The 18452-nt window shown below is 37.7% G+C and overlaps 2 protein-coding genes across 7 annotated transcripts in view; one reads left to right on the top strand and one right to left on the bottom strand.

Moving 5' to 3' along the window:
* ENKUR (enkurin, TRPC channel interacting protein) overlaps window positions 1–3783 on the bottom strand; it is a 29951-nt gene extending 26168 nt beyond the window's left edge. The window contains exon 1 of one of the 4 annotated variants that reach the window (XM_047739966.1): window positions 3704–3783. Coding sequence is in view for 3 of the 4 variants with exons in the window: in XM_047739965.1 (XP_047595921.1) it covers window positions 601–677 (77 nt within the window). In the remaining variant the exon portion in view is untranslated. Of the gene's footprint in view, window positions 1–600; window positions 1122–1638; window positions 1843–3703 lie in introns of those variants that run through there. The other 3 variants (XM_047739964.1, XM_047739965.1, XM_047739963.1) reach the window with 3 other exon arrangements.
* Window positions 993–12747, top strand: THNSL1 (threonine synthase like 1). Of its 3 annotated transcripts, none has more exons than XM_047739960.1 (3): window positions 993–1290; window positions 7539–7709; window positions 8925–12747. In XM_047739960.1, the coding sequence occupies exon 3, from the start codon at window positions 8971–8973 to the stop codon at window positions 11200–11202; it is 2232 nt and encodes a 743-aa protein (XP_047595916.1). In that variant the 5' UTR covers window positions 993–1290; window positions 7539–7709; window positions 8925–8970; the 3' UTR covers window positions 11203–12747. The 3 variants fall into 3 exon arrangements, with proteins under 3 accessions (XP_047595916.1, XP_047595915.1, XP_047595917.1); XM_047739959.1 differs by lacking the exon at window positions 993–1290 and adding an exon at window positions 1378–1556; XM_047739961.1 differs by lacking the exons at window positions 993–1290; window positions 7539–7709 and adding an exon at window positions 7725–8398.
* Window positions 12748–18452: the final 5705 nt, after the last annotated feature.

Genomic DNA, 18452 nt, shown 5'->3' with positions numbered 1-18452 from the left:
GGTAAAAATTTTAACTCAATTACATATTTTGGGGCCTCCACCTATCTACTCTTCCTTCTATCCAGCTATCAGATCTGGAAAAGACCTTAAAAGCTTTTCTGTTTTGTTTTACCAATCAAAAAACTGAGCTTCAGAAACAAATAAGAATTTATATTTGACAATAATCTCAGAAACAAGTAACTACTATCCCTTTAGAGAGGAAGTGGTAAGTGTAGAGAGAAATAAAACAATGAACTCCTGAAACCAAGTAACAAGTATCCTAGCAGAGGATAATATAAATGATTTTTTCTTTTCAACAGCAACAAGAAATTTTACGTCATTTTATATACTACATCATGTACGAACAATTAGAAAATTACAAAACAATTACATATTGTATTAATAGGTGTCCAGCAAACTAAAATGGCCCTCTCTGTGAATTGTGAGATGTGAAATACCTAGATTTTGCAGCCACTTCCTTATGAAGCTGATATCTAGACTACTTCACTGAGACAGACATTTATGTTATTTTTCAACGTCATATGATGCTCAGTTAATCCTGAAATGGCATAAATATTCCCTATTCTTGTTGCAAGTGATAATCGTTGCTTACCCACATACCTAGGAGGCTGGGGAGGCTCCTTCCAGTCAATGGGTATGAGGTTATAAATGCTTTCAGAAAAGCAAGTTGTATCCATGGCCACCAAAATGACTGCTTAAAAATATTTTTTTCTCACTATACCAATATCTCTCTCTTTCTTCACTGTTACCCCTTTCCTTTCCTACTTTTGTCTTCTCACATAAGTAAGGTTTCTCTCTTTCACCTAATTCCCCTTTGACCTCTTCTTAGCAGCTCTCTCTCGAGAAGAAAATAAAATAGCCCTTCTAATTCTCGCAGGGTTGCTTAGCGTTGTTGACGGCGTGGTTGCCTTGGAAACAGTTGCTAGGCTATGGGGAAGTGGAAGGCAGCACGGTGAACTACGTTTCCTCTCTGACCCCTGCAGTTTTTCTGCTGGAGTTCAATATGGAAACCACTGTTTATTTGTGCCCTTGGGAATAATGAGTTGAATGGCATCCTCCTAAAAACATCGCACGTTTCTATCTCTGCATATTTGGAGAGAAACATATGCCCCACGAGAGACATAACGGAAGCGAAGTGCGGCTGGGACGCACGCGTCACACAATAAGGCTCTTGTGCGCAAGCGTCAATCCCCGGGGAGGCGGGGCGAGCCGCTGAGGCCTCCCTGACGCTAGGACTCTGTGGAGAGTTGGACCGGGTGAGGAGGAGCCAGAGGAGCACGGAGGATTCTGGTAGGTGGAGCGGGGACCGAGAGTCACGTGCCCGGTGGGGTTGCTCGACGCGTGGGTGTGGCGGCTGGCGCGCAGGCCTTCACTGACGCAGGCGCAGTGGCCGGGGCGCGGGGTTGGGGGCGGGTCAGGCCTAGGGAATGCTTTGGCCCTGGGCTGTGGGTGAGCCCCTGAGGTGTGGCCCTCCGTCCTGAGGCGGCACTGGCGGCTCCTGGACGCTCCTCCCCATTTTCTTTCCTTTACCCCGTCTTCCCAGTGTGATTTTCTTGGTGAGTGATTTGAGGAGAAAGAACGGGTAAACTGTAGAAAACGGTCCGTTCCCATTGCATGCCTTTCCCCCACCTTGTTCCCGCCCGCCCGCTGCTCCGTTGTCATCTCAACCGTATCTGCGCTCATTTCCCCGCTGCTTCTGCCCCAAGCTGTCCGGAGCTCGCTGCGCGGCCCCGCTCGCCACCTGTGGGAGTGCGCGCCCACGCACGCCCCCGCCGTCAGTCGGGTTCGCCCCGTACACCTGTCGCGCTGCGGTCCTCCCGTCGCCCTCCTGTCCTCCCGTCGCCCTCCTCCCCTCGCCCGGGTTCTCCGCTCTCAGCCCTGTGTTCCTCCTGGTCGGGCCCCTCCTCTTAGCTCTTTATCCACAGACGTGTGGCCTTGAGGCTTTTTAAATAAGCAGCCGAAACTAGGAGAAACCTCTTAAATGGACCCCTGAATTTTGGTCCATTTTTATGGTGTCCCTTTCTGAAAATTGCCTTCTCGGAAGCGGTTTTGTTCCGTTTTGAACCGTCTGCTCTTCCCATGTACCTATTTATGCACGTATGGCTGCCGAAAGAAATTCATACGGAAGCCTTTGCCCCATCCCGAGTCTCTAAAAGACATTTTGGCAATATTTGGGAAAGAGGAATTGGCCTAAACGAGCCTTACAGAGGCCACTGCCCAAAGGGAATAGAGGTAGTTTAAGATAAAAACCAACACCAGCTTTGGTCGTCTCACTGCAGGGGTGCTCCGTGGAGAGAGAAAAACAGTAGGATGGCTTCATTAACCTTTTAGCTTCTACTTAAAAGGCTGCTGTGCAGAATGTGAGGATCCTTACCATGTGGGGCTCTTAGCCAATGTCATTAAATAAGAATAAATTTAGTTTTTTTCTTACCCAGTTGATAAGATTTTTATTTTTATCCCAGACTTTGAGCATTTTATTTTAGATGAGTGGCACGTTGGAGAGGATGTTCTGGTCTTCACATCAGATCTTACTTTTCAAAACATTTTTTTATGTATATACCACTTTGTCGTTTTCCTTTCCCTTCTGACTAGTTTATGTTTTGGGGAGGTATTTTGTTTTTGCTTAACATGTATAGAGAAAAATTCTCTTTATACATGCTAAGATTTGAACTAAGGACTTATAATGATAATACCATTTACCTAGTGGGTGGTCATTGGCCAAAGCTTATACATTTTCTCATGAAGAATAAACATTTTGGGACGTTTATATTAATCAGTTCCTAAAAAACCAGTAAGGGCAAAGCATGATTTCTCCAATTAGTAAGTCCCAACCAACCTCAGCTAGTCTTGACTTTCTGGTGTTACTGAATACAGTAATTTCACTGTTGTCAGTATATTTATTGTGGTTTTAAAAATACCAATTTATGATCTCCTCCCTATGATATATTTAGTTTCCAGTCATGATGAAGTTGTTAAATTATTTAGAAACGAACTTTTTTCCTTAGATACTTGATGTATAATTCTGCTTGCCTTTTGAAAGCATGTTTACAAAAATATATTTCCAATTTTTATAATTCCCTAAAAATGGCAGTACTGTTCAAGGAAATGTCTATGTCCAGTATGCCCACAGGGAATTAGTATTGGTATACTGACAGAGATCATGAACTTTTTCTGTAAAGGGCTTGGTAATAAATATTTTAGGCCTTTGCAGGTCAAATGGTTTTGGTCAAAACTGCTCAGCTCTACTGTTGTGGCTCAAGAGCAGCCAAAGACAATACAAAACAGATGAACAAATAAATAAGCAAAGTTTTGTTCTCATGAAACTTAATTTACAAAAAGGGTGGTTATAATTTTGCACAGATTTGGCCTGTGGGTTTGCACAGACCTCTGCTATAAATGGTTGTATGTACAAGTTAGAGTTTTTTGCTTGAGATTAATTCTAATTTACTTAGATGAATAAAATGAGATTAGGTAGGAATAGTAAAAAGACAACTAGGAGGAAAACTAACCCTGAATAAGAGATATTCTTTATAATGTATTTTTAAGTTAGAGAATTAAAAAGGGTACTTAAAACATTTTTTGAATTAAATACTCAAGACCATTAGGAGGATCTCTAATAGTAAAAGGTGAGCAACAAGAAAGACTTAATCAGCTTTGATACTAAGATAGGGGCAAAGATGAGTGATAAACTTGTAAATTCTACCTTTGATTGTAAGATTCCTCTGATTACAACAGAACACTGGAGTGTGTGGTTCCTCTCCACATAGCTGACTGACCAAAAGGAGTGTTGAGAAGATTTTTGCTTAATAGTCCAGAGCAGCAGAACTTTACCTCCCCCTGGTTAGTTTATGTCCTAGGAAATTTGCATTTTTTATTCTGTATTGGAAAACAATATATCGCTGTCAAAATACAGTCATTTTTAAGAATTTTTAAAAATATATCAGCAAATCTTCATAAGATAATGGACTAGATTTAGTCATTCTTCTGAGAAATTTAGATTGCATTAATATAGGGTGACAAGCATAATCATGGCATAAATATTTTCAGAAGTTCAGTGAACCACAGTCAGTTCTCATCATGAAATAATTTTTAAATAGTATGTTGCAAATATTTTAAATGGGTGACATGCTAAATCATCCCGACTAAATAGGATTTGGATAATTTCCCAGAGGAATCAGAAACTAGGTAATTTTATAATGGAATTCTTCTGGACCATTTTGGAAGTAAACATTGATAACAGGTATGACTTTAGTTGATTAGCAATCATCTAGTGGTGTCCTTAAAACATCACTGTAAATAAGTTGCTGAAAATTAATAGGAATTTCTGGTTTAAAAATGTAAGTTTATTAGCAGTCATAGGAAATAATTTAAAAGTGACTTAAAAAGTGATTTCTGTACTTTTTTTTTCTTGAATTCATTATTCAGTTTTGATCAGCTTCCCGAAGTAAAATTGTTAAATTTTATACCATGAGACCAAAAAGTACTTGAATTCTTTTGTACATGTGGACATTCTGGTTTTGTTTTTTAAAATTTTTGCTGTGAAACTGACAGCCTCTTCATTTATCTGTTAGAAAGACAAGTGTCTATTATGTCAAAAAGTATCCATTGGAGTTAGTGAATCAAAAAACCCCACTATAAGTGATCAGTAGGAAAACCTGTTTAAAAAGCATTAGTGTATAATGGAGTTGTGCAGATCTTCCAACCTCTGAGGAGTTAGAGAGTATGACTAAAATGTTTTCATGAAGAACTTGACTCTGCAAAAAATACTTGAGAACATCGATACAGTAAAACCTGAGTACTTTATGGCCAAGACATTTGGTCTTTAAGTACTGTTTTTGTTTTCTGACTCCTGTGGTTGACTTCCATTTAATTTGAAAAAGCTTTGTCCTTTGGCTGAAGAAAAATTGCTTATTCATGACCAGTAGACTAAAATACATAAACTAAAATATAAGTAAATGAAAAAGCTTAATAACATGGCTTTGAATCGTAAAGGAAAATGGTATGCAGTTGATGCTCACTTTTCAGAGGTTCCATATTTGTGAATTCTACTCACTAAACTTTATTTATAAGCCCAAATTAATACTTGCAGAACTTGTGCATTCATTCATGGACACACGCACGGTGGTAAAAAATATGAGTCTCCTGATGTGTGTGCTCTAAAATGTGGTCAAGCAGGATGGTGCTCTGCCTTGCTGTTTCAGCTCAGATACTGTAAACAAGTGTCCTTCTCCCATTCGAGTTAGTGCCACACTTCTCACATTTTTATGCCTCTGGTTGGTGGCTTTGTTGTTCAAAATGGCCCCTAGGTTGATGACTAGGTGCTGCCTAGTGTTCCTAAGGCTATAATATGCCTTACAGATAGAATCTGTGTTAGATAAGCTTCATTCAGGCATAAGTTAGAGTGTTCTTGGCTGTTCAGTGGTGAGTTAATTACTAATATAATATAATACAAAAAATATAAAATGACTTTAAAGAGAAACACATAAAACAGGCCTATGTATTGATCAGTTGGCAAAAAATGTGACCTGAGGCTCACAGAAACCTAACCCTGTATTTCCCCTAGGAGTAATGGGAATATTCACTCTTCACTAATTCAGTATTCATGATGACTTTATAGAACAACACCGTGAGGGACGCCTGGGTGGCTCAGTCGGTTAAGTGGCTGCCTTCTGCTCAGGTCATGATCCCAGAGTCCCACATCGGGGACCACATCGAGTCCCACATCGGGCTCCTTGCTCCACAGGGAGCCTGCCTCTCCCTCTGCCGGCCATTCTGCCTGCCTGTACTCTCTCTGTCTCTCTGACAAATAAATAAGTAAAATCTTTTAAAAAAAATTAAAAAAAAAGAACATAATACCATGAATAATGGGAATTGAGTGTATTACCTCCTAAGTAAAGACTTAGTTTCTAGATGAAAGTTACATACTGCAGATATTATTCCATCTTGTCTTTTGGTTTGCTTACAGTGGATGTTGAAGCCTTAAAATTAATTCATGGCTAAAATGTTATGAAACAAAATTTAGTATGTTACTTAAAGTAGAATTCATCTCCTTTATTTGTCTCAAAAAATGGCATTATTTGTTATATATTATAGCCCTTTAATAACTGAATTCAGGAAGATTTTGTAAAATGATATACTAAATTAAATTAAACTCATAATTTTCTATTTTTAATTCATATAAAATAAAGGAAAACTAAGATTATAAAAGATAATGCAAACAATGCGTAATGTTTGTGTTACAGTCTTCCGCTTTTAATGGAATTGATGGTAAACATTGTAGCAACCAACACAAAGTGAAAAAGATCAGTTAAAAAATTCAATGTCCAGAAAAACCAACCAGCTATTCAGGTAATACTACAGTTATTGCTACTACAGACAGTAGAAAGGTATGCACTGGGAACTAAAAAAGAGCACACACTCCTGAATAGCACGTGAATCAGGTGGTTTTTATAGTGTTCCCCTTCCTCCAAGAAAACTAGCTGGTATTAAAGTAGTATACTAGAATACAGTTTAATAAAAGACATTACTGATATGGTTCAAGTGTATACTTCTCTGATCCTTGGTTTATGGCAGGGAAGGAATTAGACTGTGTATAGTAAAACAGTTCTTGATCATGGTAAGTACCCATATTTTTCTGAAGGCTTATAAACTAACCAAATCATGAAAAAATACACCTAGCCTTGAGTCTAGATATTCTGATTCAATTTATATGTTTTTGGTCCATTGTCATTGAGTGATAATAATATGACTATATATATGAGAATACTCTTATGTGCCAACCATTTTGATATGTGTTTTGAATTTATTATAAACTCAATTAAATAGACAAGGGATACTTGTGTGTAGCAGACACTTTCTTTGTGCTTTTTTATGGTAAATATTATTACATACAAATCATGTAGTGACTCAGATAGATAAAACAACCTACAAGAGGGGCGCCTGGGCAGCCCAGTGGGTTAAGCCTCTGTCTTTGGCTCAGGTCATGATCTCAGGGTCCTGGGATCAAGCCCCGCATCAGGCTCTCTGCTCATCAGGGAACCTGCTTCCCCCTCTCCCTGCCTGCTGCTCTCTGCCTACTTGTGATCTCTCTCTGTCAAATAAATAAAATCTTTAAAAACAAAAAACAAAAAAAACCTACAAGAGTAATTCACCCATTTCATAGCTTTAGTCCACTGATTTAAATTTTTCTCTCATCACTAAACATCCAGTTAAATAATTAAAATTTCAGGTGTCATTGTGAGAGATTTTATATTTGCTCTTATTTGGTTATATTACTGTCTTTCATATTGCTTGGTGGAAGAAACTCCTTCAATACTGTTTAATGAAATTTCTTTTCCATTATAAGACACAGTTGTTAAAAAAAACAGTATATCTTAATCTTTTAATAATAGATTTGGGGAAACATGAAAAGGGTCAATTCATTCTTTCTCTAGACTTTAAATTTTTCAGGTGGATATTTTAATAATACAACAGTCTATGTGTGGAATTTTGTAACATTGTATGCAGTAATGATTAATTTGAAAATTTTTCTATTATAGACTCCATTTTTTGCAAAGATTGACTTTGCCTCAGCATCAACAAACTCTTCATCAGATTGGTTCCTGTGTGTCATATGGTTTACAAGTCAGTGGGAATTAAGCACAGCACATTCAAGCTGAAAAGCCAGATAAGGAAATGTACTCCTTCTCTTGACAGTTCTAATCTAACTTGTAAGTTAAATTCAGTGTTAGTTTTAAAATGGTTTAAATGTTTAATTATAGAACACAGTAGCACAGATAGAGTAGTCAGTGAAAGTTTTCAGAATGTGTTTGAGCATACCATCTGATACTTAACATGGCTTAGTTGCAGAACATGTGAAAAGCTCCACTACATGTCTGTGGAGTTCCTTTCGTCAATTTTAATCAACATTGCAACAGTTACTAAATTGCATTTTATGTATGACGAAGACTTTGACTTGCCTGGCATAGGTTTGTGTTTTAATGGTGAGTACATTTCCAAAGACAGGTATTTGAGCAATATGGGGAAATTGCAGAGATTCTTTGGAAGTCAGAATAATTATTTCCTCTCATCATTGGAAACCTTCCGGAGTTGGTTTTTTTTTAATTGCTGTCACTGTAGAGTTTGGCATTTGCATTACATGTCTCCACTGATAATGTTTAGAGGACAGAAACAAAAGTGACAGTTTCATGCAGATAAGGTTAGAGACATGTAGCCTTTGACTTTGCTGTTATCAATTTTCTTGACTATTTGCATAATATTATACCTTTCATTTTAGATTTTTTTAAAAAAGGCCTTCAATATGAAAAGGATGATCCCTTATAGTATGTTTATAAAAGGCACATGAGAAAGAAAATGCCATGCCTTTGCCCTATAGTTTGGAAAGTTATTTAAGCATCTTGTAAGCAAATATTCTACTTTCCTATTGTGAATTTTATGAGAAATTTCTGAGTAGCATGATAGTCTGTCAACATGTTAGTAAAACTAAAGTTAGAAATTAAATGTAAAGAATATTGTTCAGCTTTTATGAATTGTAAGTAAATAGCATTCCAAATAATCCTTGTTTATATGGGTTATAAACCAAGAAACAATTTTCATTATGAGAAAAGAAATACTAATCTGATTTGTATGTTTTTTTTTTTTTTTAAAAGCATCTATGATATGGCATTTTCTGAGTAAAGCATGCCTTGTAGTTGCAATTTTTTAATGTTTTGATTATTCGGGCTTGAGATTGAAAAGATTATTAAAAGGATAATATGTAACATATGAGAATTTGGGTTTGAATACTTTAAAAAATATCCCATTCATATGAAAGATTTCTGAACAGTTTATGTACCATGGACGTGGTTATTTTTAGTCCTATTTGGGATTTTAAGTTTGTTGAAATTAGTAACCAAATGTCTTTTTTGTTTTTATGTTTTGAAAAGGGCTAAAGCCAGTTTTTAGGTTAACTTGGGCAGAAAAGTGAAGAGAATGCTGCACTTTAACCGATGTCCGCATCTGAAACAAATAGCCCAGAAATGTTTTTCTAGTATACATGTTAGAACGGATAAACATGTGCAGCTGTTTCTTTCAAGAACCTTTGCACTTGCAGAATTCAGGAAGTCGTGGCACTCAACCCACTCTCTTGTTGGAGACAAAAATATTATCCTGATGGGACCGCCTGGTGCTGGGAAAACAACAGTAGGCAGAATAATAGGTCAGAAACTAGGTTGTTGTGTCATAGATGTGGATGATGATATCCTTGAAAAAACCTGGAATATGAGTGTGTCTGAAAAATTACAGGATGTTGGTAACGAGCAATTTTTAGAAGAGGAAGGAAAAGCCGTGTTAAACTTTTCTACATCTGGAAGTGTGATTTCCCTTACGGGGTCCAATCCAATGCACGATGCTAGCATGTGGCATCTGAAGAAAAATGGGATAATTGTATACCTGGATGTACCTCTGATAGATATAGTCAGCCGCTTAAAATTAATGAAAATCGACAGGATTGTAGGTCAGGATGCTGGAACACCTATGAAAGACTTACTGAAGTTTAGAAGACAGTATTATAAGAAGTGGTATGATACCCGGGTTTTCTGTGAAAGTGGGGCTTCCCCAGAGGAGGTCGCCGATAAAGTGCTCAGTGCAGTCAAACGATACCAAGATGTGGACTCAGAAACATTCATTTCCACAAGACACATTTGGCCCAAAGACGATGAACGGAAGGTTTCAACAAAATTCTTCAGCGAAGCAGTGATCGAGGGGTTAGCCTCTGATGGTGGACTCTTCGTCCCAGAGAAAGAGTTTCCGAAATTAAACTGCGGGGAGTGGAAAAGCCTCGTAGGAGCCACCTACATAGAAAGGGCCCAGATCCTGCTGGAAAAGTGTATCCACCCTGCTGACGTACCTGCTGCCAGACTGGGAGAAATGATCGAGGCTGCTTATGGGGAAAACTTTGCCTGCTCAAAAATTGCCCCCGTCAGGCACCTCTCAGGCAACCAGTTCATCCTGGAGTTGTTTCACGGACCCACAGGGTCATTTAAAGATTTGTCTTTGCAGCTCATGCCTCATCTTTTTGCACACTGTATTCCACCAAGTTGCAACTATATGATCCTTGTAGCTACTTCCGGAGACACCGGGAGCGCGGTCTTAAACGGTTTTAGCCGTATTAGTAAGAATGATAAGCGAAGAATAGCTGTGGCCACATTTTTTCCTGAGAACGGTGTAAGTGACTTTCAGAAAGCACAAATAATTGGCAGTCAGAAAGAAAATGGATGGGCAGTGGGTGTCAAGTCCAATTTCGATTTTTGCCAGACAGCCGTCAAAGGAATTTTTAGAGATTCTGATTTTACTGGCTTTCTTATTATGGAATATGGAACAGTCTTAAGTTCAGCTAATTCCATAAACTGGGGCCGACTGCTTCCCCAAGTAGTTTATCATGCTTCTGCATATCTTGATCTTGTTAGCCAAGGATTTATTTCCTTTGGAAGCCCGATCGATGTCTGTATTCCCACAGGGAACTTTGGTAACATTTTAGCAGCAGTGTATGCCAAAATGATGGGAATCCCTATTCGCAAATTTATTTGTGCCTCTAATCAGAACCACGTTTTGACCGATTTTATAAAAACAGGACACTACGACCTAAGGGAAAGAAAATTAACACAAACCTTTTCACCAGCAATCGATATTCTTAAAGCTTCAAACCTGGAACGACATTTGCACTTGATGGCTGATAAAGATGGCGAGTTAATGACAAAATTATTTAATCAGCTCGAAGAGCAGCATCACTTTCAGATAGAGAAGATGCTTGTGGAGAGACTGCAGCAGGATTTTGTCGCTGACTGGTGCTCCGAGGGAGAGTGTCTGGCAGCCATCCGTTCCACTTACCACACTTCAGGGTATATTCTGGACCCACATACTGCTGTTGCAAAAGTGGTTGCAGACAGAACGCAAGACAAAACTTGCCCAGTGATTGTCTCATCGACGGCCCATTACTCGAAGTTTGCACCTGCTATCATGCAGGCTTTAAAGATTAAAGAAATCAACCAGGCTTCATCAAGTCAGCTTTATTTACTGAGTTCCTACAATGCGTTGCCTCCGCCGCATGAAGCCTTGTTAGAGAGAATGAAACAGCAAGAGAAGATGGAGTACCAGGTCTGTGCAGCGGATGTGAATGTCCTGAAGAATCAGGTGGAAAAACTGATACAAAATCAATTCGTATAACAATGTTTTGAGTAAAATGTTTTGTTTTTTTTTTCCTGGTGATAGGCATGCAAAAATAAATCCCAGACATTGATCTGCAGTACAATAGCATTTTCATTTTTCCGTAAATATATCTACATGTAGATCCATTATCTTTTGGAATTTCAAGTAACCTGATCTCTGTAACTGAACATTGTACCTGCACATGCTCCTTGGAACCTTATAATCTGGAAGTCAAAACGGTAGCACAGTGCATGGATCTTTGTGTTGGGCTGTGTTTTGCCCTCGTGAGGGATTCATCAGTTTTCACGTCCTCATCCCTACTTTGAAGTGGATCAGAATGTCTGGTATTCAACTTGGCAATTAGAATATTTGAGCATAGTTGTTAAGTAATACATCTGTAACCATTACTGGTTTTCTATTGACTAGAAAGATGATTTATCATTCAAATGGCTATCTTGTATGGAAGAAGAAGTAAGTTCATCTGTTAATACAGGGCCAGTGTTTTTACCTCTCTTCCAAGTCCCATTGTGGACTACAACTAATTATATGCGTCCTGCGCCATCCAAATTAGATAAGTGCTCTGTCCTTTCTTCCATCCCTTTTGGATGGTTGTACTTTGGGTGATGTATTTTGAAAATCAAGACACATAATTTAAATCTAGGATATAATCATCTACATAACTTAGTGGTAGATATAGAAGTAAAATTATCTATTTCATGAGAAAAGTTTTCCAAAATTCAGAGTACTTCAATAGTCTTAATAGAAGTATATTTATAGTATAGGTAGCAGTTTTTCTATATTATTTGGAGTCCATTCCAACGTAATTTGTCTGTGGTCTCTCTCTTCGATGAACATTGTCTTTTTTGGCAACTGAAGTCACACAAAATTGAAAACACATATCTAGCTAGCTTTTCTTTCCTTGTAGTAATAATAATTTTAACCATGATTTACCTTTGTGAATTTACTGGTTTTTTTATTTCTGAATTAAAGATTGTTATTCAGAGGATTTGTAATGTAATGGACTACTCTCAACCACAAGATGGCATTCCTAACATAACTTGTCTTTGCTGATAATACTGTGCTTCATTTTCTAGTTCATGGAGGAACTACCTCCATGAAGAAACATATTAAAAGTTGTAAAGAAAAAATTTTAATGGTTTAATGAGTAGAAACAATTGGTTTAAAAAATACTAAAAATCAAACTGATTTTGTGTTAACATTGGATGTGGCTTGGCTTCTACAAAGTAAGTTCTAAAACCAGAAATTGAAAACCAGAAGCAGGGACAAAAAAATGATGGAGGATTCAAAGTTCAGTTATTCATGTCTTTTTTTTTGCTTTTGCTTTTAAGAGTATCTGTTTAAGTAGATGACATATTTTAAAAATGGAACAATGAACAGCTAAATGTTTACTGTATGAGACTGCACTATTTTTCTGAGAGGGGGAGCACAGTGCTAAAAAAAAAAGTTATTTCTGTCTCAAGAACTGTAGCTAGGGAGACCACACAGAAAAAAATGAAGCCATGTACAACACGAAAGAGTTACTGTAAGATAGTTTATGAGTAAGTAAAAAGCGATGATAGTTAAGTGCTGTAAGGATTAAAAGGGGAAGGAAAAGATTGCCGTGGAATAGAACAGGTTTCACAAAGGACATAGAACCTGAGGTGAAGCCTTGAAGGATGGAGAGATTTTCTAGGTGAAAAGAAAGTGAAAACATATTCTAGACAGAGGCCAGGGAAACATAGAAGGTGAAAAGCCCAAGGGAGCACCTGCATTTATCTGTGGTCAGTTGTTACGTCTCACTGCCCCAAACTGTCACTTGATACCCTAATTTCCTCTCAGACCCAGCTCTGCCTTTCCCCTCTCAACGTCATTGAGGAGGAGCGAGCCACCGTATCTGATGAACTTCGTTTCCTTCATCAACTGTGTAAATCTGTGCCCATTATTCGTAGCTTTCCCTGTTGCCCTCTGCCTGAATAAGTTGTGCTGCTCCTCCTTTCACAGGCAAACAAACCTTCACGTGTGCTGTTGCTTCAGCCTCTCCCCTCTGCTGGAACCTTTCTGTCATTCAGATGCTCTCTCTGCATGTCTTAAACAAGAGCAAAACAAAATCTCTGAAAACATTCACATTTCTTCCCATCTACTACTCCTTTATTCCTTTATACTCAAGATCAGTGCTTTTCTTTTTTTTTTTTTAAGATTTTTATTTATTTATTTGACAGAGAGAAATCACAAGTAGGCAGAGAGGCAGGCAGAGAGAGAGAGGAGGAAGCAGGCTCCCTGCTGAGCAGAAAGCCCGATTCGGGGCTCGAACCCAGGATCATGACCTGGGATCATGACCTGAGCCGAAGGCAGCGGCCCAACCCACTGAGCCACCCAGGCGCCCCAGATCAGTGCTTTTCAAAGAGTTGTCTATACAGTCACCATTTTCGTGCCTCATTTTCTCCAGTTTGGAAAGTATGTGTACAGTGTAAGGAGGAGTAATAAAACAAATACCCGTGTACTCACCACCTTGCTCTAAGAGTAGAACGTTACTCACATCTCTGTTAGCCATGCTCTCTCCTCTTGATCACGTGCACTTCTCTTCCCCCGAGGTAACCACTGTCCTAAATTTTCATCATTCTCCTTTGTTTTTATAATTTTTTTATTGCTTAGTTTTGCCTCTTTCTGAATCTTATGTAAGTGGAGTCACACTGTATATTTTTCCATGACTTGATATTTTGCTCAAAAACGTTAAAATCCATCCATGCAGATGAGTGGAGCCACAGTTCATTAATTTATTATTATTATATATATAATATTACAGTGTATGGTTACTACAGTTATAAGTTAGTGGACATCTAGGTTGTCTCATTTTTATCTGTTCTATGCAGTAGGTGTACTGTTTTGTAAAATTTGTGTTGAAGACTAGTGAATATGGACTTTGGAACATTTGTGCTTCTTTCTGATGTGTAAAAATAGGTTTCATATCTTGGTATTATTAAAAAAACTCCTGTGCTTTATTGTTAATGTTAGTTATTAAACTTCAGGCTATCATTATCTAGCTTTAACTATCTTTTAGAAATTACTTGATAATGTCATAAATATAGCAAATTTAAGATTTTTGAGGAAAAATTAGATTTTAAAATTATATATTAATGGAAATCCTAAAATAGGCTTCCATCAAAGTAGATGGTGGAAAGCAATAAATTGTTTTGTATGAGGTTTTTGTTGGATTATAATAACAATTCACTTTGAATACCGATCACTTATGGCAAATACTGTTTCAATCCATTAAATAATTTATAAACCTTTCATAATTCAAACTACTTAATGTCAGTTTTCTTAAAAAGGCTATTTTCCCGTGAACCACAAACCCATAAAAACATAAATAGTACAGTTTTTGTCCCAATCCAGGAACTTGAAATAAAATCTGCATATGAAATAGGTATTTGTGTGGGCCTATGTGTGCACTCCAACTATTAAAAGCATACGTTTTATCTCTTCAGACTTTAAAAACAAATAGGCTCTTTTAAAATCAAAGTTAGCATAAGCTCCTCTGATTCAAGACAGGAGAGCCAACCAAGAAAGTCGCCAGTGTCAATCAAAAGGGACCCATCAGAGACAAGAAACCAAGTCAACATAATGTCTAGCAATATTCTCATCAATTGGCAATATTTTCACGACCGCTCTTCAGCAAAAAGTTGAGTTTGCTTCCTACAGAAGGGTGCATTAGTCAATTTAGCTATTTTTGTTTTCACATTCTTACCTCTTACTGAGTTCTTACCAACTTTCTTCATCTAAGTGGCGATGGTAATTGTCTGGAGTCACTGCATTGAAGTTACCTGTACAGATGTGACATGAAGTTTATTGCTATAGACTTTATTGAGAGTTTAGTGGTCTATGAAACACAGACTTGCTAATGGCAGGTTGAATTTCATTCATGAATATTAGAAGAGTTTATAACGTAAATTACTTAAATCCTCAATGAATTGTTTTAAGTAAATTCTCATATTTGGTGAATGAGTCCTAAAATTAGTCAATTTAATATTCTCTCATAGAAGGTTTGATGGTATCCTTGCAAGGCTTTTTAAACAAATGCTTTGTTACTATTTCTCAAAATGGAAACTTTAAAATCAATATTCTAGAGTTCATGAGTAATGCCGAAAAAAAGAGAAGAGCCTCCAGGAGCCATTTTGAACAGTTAGAAGTTAATTTTTTTGACTAAAGGTATATTCTTGGCACTCTTTATGGCACAAATATTAACACATGTTAATTTTTAGCTAATTTTATTTCAGAGAAACCAGGCTTTTTGTATTCGTGGTAACATTAAAATCTAATTTTGTGCAACAATAGGTTTTCTTTGAAGCCATGTAAAAAATACTGTTTTGGGTGTACTTGATAGCATATGCCCCAGATTGGCAATTCGTGTGCTTGTATGTCATTTTCCTTAAAATTTGAAGACTTCTATGTTTCAAAATATTTTGTTTTGTGCACAGCACTCATCTCATGTTCTTACTGAATAAATAGTATTATGGAAATTTTTTTTTATTTTAGTACTTTGAGATGTGAATATTCTGACCCAAGATATCTGTCTACTCTTTCGTCAAATAAAAAGACTCATCTGGTAGGACCTGATGTTAATATAAGGTTTGATTTTGATTTGAGTTCCAAAAAATATTATGTCTAGTACATCTGTTTTTCCTTCATCTGTCTCAAAATTGGATTCACATTTCTTTTACCTAATTTTAATTACTGCCAGTCTCTGTTAAAATATTGATCATAAACATTGGTAAGCTGCATAATATTTTAAAATAGTGTTCATAGAATTAGGGACTGAGGAAAGAGAGAGCTAAATAAGCTGGCCTTGGACTTGTAAGTGATGGGGTGTGGGGTGTGATATTAGCTGGCAAGAGGAAGTTTCTGATCTCCATAGGTTATGGGGGTGTCAGTACAGATCTATGAACTCTGGGAGAGGGGAATTCATCTTCGAATTTCTTTTGTAGTAAACGCAATGCAGTGATTAGGAAGTGTTTACCACAAGATACTATATCTTCCTCAAATTTGGTCTTTTCTGGACACTTGATCTCCTTTTGCCTCGGTTTTTCTATATGTTGTAGATGGATAATACTTACAACTTGCCTCACTCTTTGGAGAGCAGTGATCATTGGGATTAGTCAATAACTAAGTCCTCTTTGTAATCAAATTGCTATATAAATAACTTTTATGTAAGTTGGACTATTCTGTAGTGAGTTGGGAACTAATTCCTCAGCTGAGAGTATATGCCTTTGATCAGGAATGCTAGAATGAAATGAATGAAAATGGTGGTCTACTAAATTCAGAATGTAGGTGGTGTATCACTAGGGTAGCAGATTTAAAACTATAATGCACATCAGAATGAATTGTGGGTCCTTGTTAAAAATATTGGTTCCCCAGGCTCAGCCTTGGGTTCTGGCTCATTAAATCAGGAGTGGGACCCAGAAACTCAAGTATTGTTTTTAATTATTTATAATTATGGCAAAATGCACATAACATAAACTTATCATGTTAGCCATTTTTAAATGCACAGTTCAGTATTGTTACTCACAATGTATATTCAATTGTGCAACCTGTCTCCAGAACTCTTTGCAGCCTGCAAAGCTGAAACTCTGTACACATTAAAAAACTCCCCATTTCCCCTCCCTGCCTGCCAGGCCCTGGCAACCACCATTCTCCTTTCTCTTCCTGGGGGTTTGACTACTCCGGTTGTCTCATGTAAATGGAATCATACAGGATTTGTGTTTTGTGACTGGTGTATTTCACTTAGCACAATGTCCTCAAGTTTCCATCTGTGTTGTACCACCTTTTTTTTTTTTTTTAAGATTTTATTTATTTATTTGACAGAGACACAGTGGGAACACAAGCAGGGGGAGTGGGAGAGGAAGAAGCAAGCTTCCCGTAGAGTGGGGAGCCTGATGTGGGACCCAATCCCAGGACCCTGGGATCATGACCTGAGCCAAAGGCAGACACTTAACGACTGAGGCACCCAGGCGCCCTGTGTTGTGCCACCTTTTGTTTATCCATTCATCCACTGATGGTCACTTGCATTGCCTCCACATCTTGGCTATTGTAGATACGGCTGCTGTAAACATGGATGTAAAAATATCTTTCAAAACACCACTTTCAATTCTTTCTATTTTATTTCCAGAAGTGGGTTACTAGATCACATAATTCTATTTATGTGATTTTTTGAAGAACTGTCATACTGTTTTTCATAGCTGCTGCCCATTTTCTATTCCAACCAGTGGGAGCTTGTATGATTTTTAAATTGTGTTTTTAAAAAACAAAGTTACGGGGCGCCTGGGTGGCTCAGTGGGTTAAGCCTCTGCCTTCAGCTCAGGTCATGATCTCAGGGTTCTGGGATCGAGTCCCGCATCGGGCTCTCTGCTCACAGGGAGCCTGCTTCCCCCTCTCTCTCTGCCTGCCTCTCTGCCTACTTGTGATCTCTCTCTGTCAAATAAATAAATAAAATCTAAAAAAAAAAAAAAAAAACAAAGTTACACATATAGTTTTAAAAGTCAGTTCTGAAAATAGGAGGAGATGGCGGACTTTTGTCCTGAAGAACCATCTCGAGCCTGAGATTTAAGCTGCTTTTATGTTAGGAAAGGGAGGAAGTGGGAGGGAGTCGGAGGCAAAACGCGAAGTCAGCAGACTTCGAAGAAGGTTGAGTAACTTACCTGTCCTTAGTCAGTTGCTCTTTGCATACAGGAATGTCATGTATGTCATTCCTGTTAATCTTAAACAGCACAGTCATTTCTGTACATACCTCTTTATCTCCACAGGTGAGGTAGATTTCGGGTAAAGAAGCAGTTTCTGGAAATTTTAGTTATAACATGCCTACGTGCAGGGCTAAGCAGAAGTTTTGAAGGTATAGGTCACAGCAGCTAGGGAAATAGAAGCAACATGCAGCCAGACATGCTATGTTTTTCCCATAATAGCATATTAATCCTGCTTTAAGGAAACTTGTTTTAACTTTCTTTAACCCTTTCTTCCCGAATTTATTTGTCCATTGAAAGAAAACTTGTAAATATTTTGCAGGACACACTACAAAAAAATGCTGGAATAGGTGAATATAGGCAGAGGACTTTGGAGAGGTTTCATGGTCATAAAGTGTTGCCTCTACACAATTTTTTTTTTAAAGTAAGGAAGCAATTTAATCCAACCTATTTGAGAATGAAATAAAAACTAGACAAAAATGAGACTACAACATAAAATTTTTAGGGTGCAGGTACAGTGGAATTTAGACATGTACG

This window comes from Lutra lutra, chromosome 8, assembly GCF_902655055.1.
Source record: "Lutra lutra chromosome 8, mLutLut1.2, whole genome shotgun sequence".
Classification (NCBI taxonomy): domain Eukaryota; kingdom Metazoa; phylum Chordata; class Mammalia; order Carnivora; family Mustelidae; genus Lutra; species Lutra lutra.
This window is presented reverse-complemented; position numbering and strand designations above follow the sequence as displayed.

Bases quoted from the DNA above. Each gene is read 5' to 3' on its own strand.
- THNSL1 (XM_047739960.1), top strand. From the start codon at position 8,971: ATGCTGCACTTTAACCGATGTCCGCATCTGAAACAAATAGCCCAGAAA.